This window comes from Acanthochromis polyacanthus, chromosome 13 (assembly GCF_021347895.1).
Source record: "Acanthochromis polyacanthus isolate Apoly-LR-REF ecotype Palm Island chromosome 13, KAUST_Apoly_ChrSc, whole genome shotgun sequence".
Taxonomy (NCBI): domain Eukaryota; kingdom Metazoa; phylum Chordata; class Actinopteri; family Pomacentridae; genus Acanthochromis; species Acanthochromis polyacanthus.
In genome coordinates, this window is record NC_067125.1 from 9,841,803 (window position 1) to 9,849,406 (window position 7,604).

General features: G+C 41.9%; 1 protein-coding gene across 1 annotated transcript; it reads right to left on the bottom strand.

The window, feature by feature from the left end:
- Window positions 1–3,950: 3,950 nt before the first annotated feature.
- her13 (hairy-related 13) lies at window positions 3,951–7,322 on the bottom strand. The gene is made up of 4 exons (XM_022193032.2): window positions 6,947–7,322; window positions 6,579–6,665; window positions 6,397–6,478; window positions 3,951–5,283 (listed from the first exon to the last, which is right to left on the bottom strand). The coding sequence occupies exons 1-4, from the start codon at window positions 7,031–7,033 to the stop codon at window positions 4,820–4,822; spliced, it is 720 nt and encodes a 239-aa protein (XP_022048724.1). The 5' UTR covers window positions 7,034–7,322; the 3' UTR covers window positions 3,951–4,819.
- Window positions 7,323–7,604: the final 282 nt, after the last annotated feature.

Genomic DNA, 7,604 nt, shown 5'->3' on the forward strand with positions numbered 1-7,604 from the left:
AGACAGTTGAGGAGCAGCGAGGATGGAGCTCCCCTGGGATCTGTTTCGGGCACCATATGCTCTCCTCTGCCGTTGAATCTCTCTAACGCCAACTGTTGCACTGCACTGACCTTTGACCCCACAATTCACATGCAGTCACAGCTGATGCATTTGGCTGCAGAAGACCTCCCTCTCGTCTCGTCGCTTTTTTGTCCTTTTCCACTCTAAAACTAAATCTGTTAATTTGGTCCGACCGTCATCTGTCGTTTTCAGTAAGCAGACTGTCTTGATGTGCAGGGGTTTGATGGAGAGAAGTGTTCCCACAGTCATTACCTCATTCCTTGTACGTATAACCCCAACAAAAACACAATCACTCCTACTACTACTGTGAGTTTAAGATATGTTTTTTAAAGGTCAGGTGAGTTTTTTACAAATGATTTCAGTTGAGTCGTGTGTTTGATTACATGATTTTAATTTATTTTGGCTGAGGGTCCTTAAAACAATCACATACACCCAACTGCTCACCTTCTTCTCAAACATACACACTTTGGGGATAAAAGGTACACAGTACTTAATTAAGGACAGCCATATTACACAACTTCCTTTGTTCAAATGAGCAAAAAAGTTCAACAAGTATGCTTCTTCTAGATGTTTTCTTGCAGCCCCGTACCCTTTATATTTAAACACAGAGTGAAGCATTTTAATAATCTGTTGTATTTGTGAAGTGTTTTGGACAATAGCTAGAACTTACGTGCAAATTAAGATTTCATGAAATATCTATCTATCTATCTATCTATCTATCTATCTATCTATCTATCTATCTATCTATCTATCTATCTATCTATCTATCTATCTATCTATCTATCTATCTATCTATCTATCTATCTATCTATCTAACTTTAGGCACTATTTCATGATTAAGTAGGCTCAGCGCTTCCTTTAATTTTAATTTTTAAAACACTTCTGAAAAACTGCAGAGTGTTAAACTTAGGGGTGTTAAACATACGGCCCATGGGGCAAAACCGGCCCGCCATAGGGTCAAATCGGATCAGCAAGATGACTTTGCAAAGTGTACCCACCACAGAGAGGTGTGGTATGCAAGCAATGTTTGTAATTCACATGATAAAGGACAGTGCACCAAGAGAAGTACGTAATAATAGATAAAAGATTAAATCTGAATTAATAGCAGCTCATCAAACTGGCCAAATAACTGGCAGCCTAGTTAACTGTTTTATATATATTTCTTTCCTAAAACACATCCCTTGATTATGTTCCTTTGCAGACACATCTGCAGACAACACACATGCTTAGTTGTTGTTATGCTATTTCATGCTACCTTCGAGTCCATTTGGAGGACATGTTCTGTACATGTACAGTAGATTAGTGTCTACATATTCCAAGCATGTGTACTACTGTCCTTGCAGCAGAACAACCTTCAGACATATCAGTTCTGTAAAGCGTCTTGAAACAATCTGACCTGTAATTGGTGCTATACAAATAAAACTGAATTGAATTGAATTTAGTAACATTTGTTTGACCACAAATTTTGGGCTTCTTGAAGATGTAAGCAATCGGATCCTTGTGGATGAAATATGAAAAATGTAAACCATGCAGATCTAGTGGACCATTACGTTCAAATGGGATGCAGAAAGTGCAACACTGTCCTCGAGCTTTTTTTTTCTTCATTTGTTTTTACAGTAAATATTTTTTTAAAAAACAACACATTTTTACAGTTTTCTTGTTCATGAGTTTGTAACTCTTCATCTATATTTGTTGAAACGGACAGATATACGATTACATGTTCAATTTTTGTAGTTCTTATTTGAATTAAGAGTGGAAGTTGATTCTTTTGATTGCTTAATGTTTTGTAACTGCGGAATTTTACCACCATAATGGGGCAGTACATTTGTCATTTCTTGTATTCTTGAGCATTTAGTGGACCATTTTTCTTTTCTTTCTTTTGCTTCTTTCCTGTTTAAAATGTCTCTATTCATGCAAAGGAAAACAACGATCAGACACCTGGTGAATTCATCCATCCATCCATGATCTATACACCGCTTAATCCTCATTAGGTCATGTTAGCAAATGAGAACTGGTTCTCAAACATTTTTACCTGGTAAAATAAAGAAAATAAAATTTTAATAAATTAGGGGGCTGGAGTCTATCCCAGATGACTTTGGGTGAAGGCAGGAGACACCTGGACAGGTCACAGTTTATCACAGGACTACACATAGAGACAAACAATCACGCTCACATTCACACCTACAGACAATTTAGAATCACCAATTAATCTCAGCATGTTTTTGAACCATGGGAGTACCTGGAGAAAACCCACACATGCACAGGGAGAACATGCAAACTCCATGCAGAAAGATCCCAGGAAGGCAAACCGGGAATCATACCTGCAAAAGGAAAGTGCTAAACACCGAACCACTGTGCAGTCCTGGTGAATTCAGCATCAAAATATTCATTCTACTCTGGATCAACTTTATTTATCCCTGCTGAGCTGACACAGTTCAAAGTCCTCTGCATCTTTCATGAATTCTATTAGGAAGGGACAAATGCATGCACTCTAGTTATTGCTGCATTTGCGTGGCCTGAAACTCCCCTGACATCTACGCCTATGACAATCATTAAAACTTGCTCATGAAGTCAGAACAGCTCCACTGTAATTGTAATTGAATAAAGTTTGAACAAATAAAATTAACAAGTAGAATTAATGCCATGACTTCAAGTTAGATGTACAGAAATCATCATATTCCTCTCAAAAACAGTTCGCATTTCTACAACTTATTTCTAAGGAAAGTCAACTTTAAACTGCAGTTGTAACTAATCACTTTACAAATGTGAATGTCCAATGCACATCTAAAGGAGCAGTAAATCTAATTTTGTTTTCTGTCACTGGAATTAGAATAGCAGCTTAAAGGGACAAAGTTTAAATTCCAGTTTATAGAATCCACAAACGTTAAGAAGAAAAATCAGTGCGAGTTAATGGAGACAGTACAGCTAACAAAAACAAATATTCTTCATCAATGCTTTTTGCTTCAACTCCATCTGATGGCTTTGGGTGTCTTGATCAAGTGTCAGTCAAAAGTCACGGGATCCAGCAGCAGCAGCCAGTGTGTGTGTGTGTGTGTGTGTGTGTGTGTGTGTGTGTGTGTGTGTGTGTGTGTGTGTGTGTGTGTGTGTGTGTGTGTGCGCGCGTGCGTGTGTGCGCGTGCGTGCTTTAGCTGGCCCCTTTGATGAATCTGAGCCTGCTTGTATCCCTTTTACTGTCTTTTCAACTTAGCGGACTTTGACGCTCTCCTGTCAAACGGAGTCCAGCAGCTTTGATCAGCGCGTCTCGTCCGCTCCCATATCCATGTGTTTCCTCCCAAGTTCACACCCAGGTCCTCCTCCTCCTCCCATGTTTGTTAATTAGCCCTCACCTAAAATAGCTCAGGATAAACTGACAATGAACAACGTGGTCAACGTGATTTCCATCGAATAGACGCTGCCTATTGGTCACAAGTATGTCGTGAACTACGAGATGCAAGCGCCTTTTTACGCGCGGATGCCGGTTATTGTGCGCTACCGATGCCAGGAATGACAGTCTCTGCTGGTCCAGACAGGATCTAACAGGCATTTGCTAACATGGTCATTGTAATTGAAGTGAGAGGTGAGACACTCTTGGAGAGGTGCGACTCTTTCATGTGCGCACACGCACTGCGCGTCCTCACGGTGCCAAGAAGCTATAGAAGTTAATAGTTAGAAGGAAGTATATGTTGAGGACATCATATGTATTTGGTAATAATTACATATTTGACACATCAGCACCCTCAAATTGATTAAAAAAAACAACCAACAACAACCAATTCTGGTTTTTACTTTCCACAGCTGCACTATTCTCATAAATGACAAACTTTTACCAAGTTTTCACAGTTTTTCTGCTTGATAATTCACTCCTGGGACATGCAGTCACACCAGACAAATTCCAGTTACATTATTTTATTAATGAAATTCAGACATTTTACTCGCAAAACATTTCTAAACCTCATTAGAAGATAAAGTGGTCATTCTTAAGGAGGCTATGTGTCCAATACACTACAGGAATTTATGAAATACAGTAGAAATATTTATATTAATCAGATGCATTGCCAAACTTCTTAGTTTCTAAAAAAAGAGCTTTTTCTCCTTATACAAATCCCATATACATAGAGTTATAGGCAAAACAAGTGTGAACTGTTCCTTTTCTGTCCTTCGTTGGGATTTAAGTGTGCTGAGAGGAAAGGTTTTTTCTTACTCCAGGTGTAAAGAAAAGTCACAAGGGAGGACTTGAAGCCAGGGTGTCACCGCTGAGAAGGGAAGGGGTGGTGCTTTCAGGTGGCTCCGAGCTGCAGGGGCCATGAGCTGATGAGATAAAGGAAAACTCCACCCTTACATACAATCCTAAACTTTTTTTTTAATGACATCCAAAGCACCCCGGCGATGTTTTCTCATTAGATGTTCCGAAAACATGACGAGTCTACTTCATTTAATGATGTCTTATAGTTCCCAGAATGCCAAGGAATGGTTCCATTGTGGGTGAGGAGAAAATCCTCATGGTCTCTTATCATCTGTAGCTCCACTGCAGTTTGGATAAGTGAGGCTGCTGTCAGTGGCTCAGTTGTTCCCTCTGTCTCTTAAAGAACAGATCTAAATATTGGACATCAGTGCAGCAGTCCAGGGGTCCAGAGGAGAATGTGGTAGAAAGTCGTAAAGGCATTCTTGAGTTGTAGGGTGAAGTTTTCTCCTTCAGTAGAAAGCCCACACTCCCTGCTTCAACACATCCCAGCTGTAATCCATCCAAACCCTCACACTCCTACCAGGGTCTCCACATGGACCGAGGGTAGGTCACGGGCACGCTCACAGCCTCTCTGCTCTCCGTGCCCTCTGTAGAGCTCTGGTTGTGCTCGCTGTCGGTCTCGTCCAGGTCAGAGCACAGGTCCTCGCTGGACGTGGTGGAGGGGGCCGGGGAGAGGGCAGAGGTCAGGCCGCTGGACAGACTCCTTCCTCCAGGAGAGGCCAGGGTGGTGCACACCGCCTCGCTGCCTCCGTGCCAAGTACTGCTGTTGTTCCCTGAAGTGTCCGTGATTAGATCCATCAGCACATCCTGGAGGTGGTCCTCATTCAGCGGCATACACTCCAGCAGGTGGTTGAGGAGCTCGGCCGCCACCGTCGCATCGATCCCAGGGCAGCTGGACACGAACATGTGGACCTCGTGCATGCACTGGATGTAGCCGGCCGCAAACCTCTCACTGGCTTCTCTGTTGAGTGTGTCTGTTTCTGTGGGACGAAAGACAAACCTTAGTGGGCTTATACTGCTGCACATTTACTCACACCACCATCACATGAAGAATACAAAACTGAGATACTTGTACTTTACATAATATTTCCACTTTGAATGTCTGCTCCAGAACATTTCCACTAAATTTATTAACCAACTGAAGTCCACACTTTGTGCTCAAACTTTCATACATCATCATACATGATCTTCTAAAAATTTATTCTACCTGAATGTACAATGCCACTTTATGCTGCTTTCGTGCAATTTCCTGACATATTTATTCTATTTCACTGTTTGTTATTCCATTTCATTTACCTCCTATATTGTACAGATCTGGCCTCCTTTGCATGTGCTGTCATTTTTGATATGTTTTGTTCTATATGTACATTTGGTTTTACTATTTAATGTTGATATTTTATTTCTTATTGCTTGTCATTATGCCACTTCCAGCGGAAACTATTTACATTTTCGTCATGTATGATGACAGTAACGCCATTCTATTCTATTCTAGATGAAAAATTGCTGCAGATGAAAGTGACCAACACTGTGTGGATGCATCAACACCAAAAATCCAATAACGGCAACAAATATATTGCTGTAAACCTCAGATTTTGCAAAAATAAGTGCTTTTACTATAAATATAATGTCATGTAAAACCTCTAAGTGAGAACACAAAGACTTATCAGATTAAATATATCATTTAAAAGCCACAAAATGAGCTCTTGTTCGCTCATATCACCTTACATTTCTCATTTGTGCATTCCCTTGTTTATTGTATTTGTAAATTACTCTCTTTAGTTGAGATGAGTTTTTGGTCAGATGGGCTACAGATTAAGAGAAAGGTGATACTTTCTGATTGTGTCAGTGTCAATCATCCATGTCATGTCTTTTAAAAGCTGCTTCACAGTTAAACTGGACATTCTGTTTCAATGGGTGGACTCCAAAACATGAGCACCTGTCTTGTCATGAGCAGAATGACAATAACTTCGCAAAAAAAAGAGTCTGATATCAGAACATTTACAGTAACAACTGGTTCTGGCAGACCACTGGAGTTCCTGCACTGCTGATCTCAGTGTAAACTGAGTGTACAGTCTGAGTAAACGTGGGCAGACCTTGGGTTCGGTTCTTCAGTATGTCCTCCACCTTTTTCACTGTCATCTCCAGCACCTCTGCATTCTCCATCTTGGAATGAAACTGTGGAAACAAGATCGGCTCCATCACACAACTAGAATCTGCCTCTGTATCATGCAACAGGACCAGCTGGACTGAGGTGCAGCCTGCCCTCCGTACTCACGTCTGTATCCGCCAGCAAAGTCCGCAGCTCCTGCAAACTCTCATTGATGCGAGCTCGCCTCTTTTTCTCCACCAGAGGTTTCCTAGTCTGCAGGAACACAGAAGAAAATCACACTTCACTGACAGAAGAAGAACTACTGAAAGGCAGGAGCGTCCATCTGTCCATGCCTGTTGTGCGTAAATGCGTAAAACTGGAGTCGTTCATTTATCTCTCATTAAATCAGTAAATCTGCAAAAGTAGGATATAATCGATTTGAAAATCAGAAGCAGAGCAAAACATTTCTGCCTCAAAACGTCTGCAGACGCAGCGTTGAAGCGCCGCGACAAGTGCGTCATTGCCAAGTGTCCACAGAGTGCCACCGTCCCTACCTTTCTGTCCGCTCTCTGGATCCCGTAGTGGGACTCATCTTCTTCCACGCCAAGTCCGGTGTTGTTTGGCCGAGTCGAGGGGGCCATGTTGGTTGGATCGTCGCTTCGGTGGCTTCACCCACTGCTGCTTTTTACCTCCCGAGTCGTCCGCGAGGGGCAGCTGGCAAACGGAACCGGTTACAGGCAGAAAAAAAATGGATAAACTCGCAGGCGAGGCGAGGCGCCCTGTGTTTATTGTGCAATCCTAGTGAGACGTGCTGCTGGCGCTGAGGGGCTGTTGTTAGTATTTATAGGGGCTTATTAACATGTGAATAGGGGCTGTGCTGCTCTCGCTGGGGACAACAGAGCGCACACGGCCGGAGCCAATGAGCGCTCACTCCCTTTGTCTGCGGTCAACCCCGGTCTGCGCCCCGAGGAGCTGGACGGGCTTTAATCAGACAATATGTTGTGTCAGGGGCCCGACCGCTCTGTTTTTCCATCTGTCAGTGAACCGTCTCATTCAGCTGTACAACGTTCATGACCACGCAGACCAGAAGGGATTATTTAGGCAGAATGACGCTTCTAATTTATTTTTGAATGAATATTTGACTTTTAAAATCATGCATGTTTAAATGTTGGATTCAATCTTAAGTGTACATTTTTAGTCAAGAATTAAATA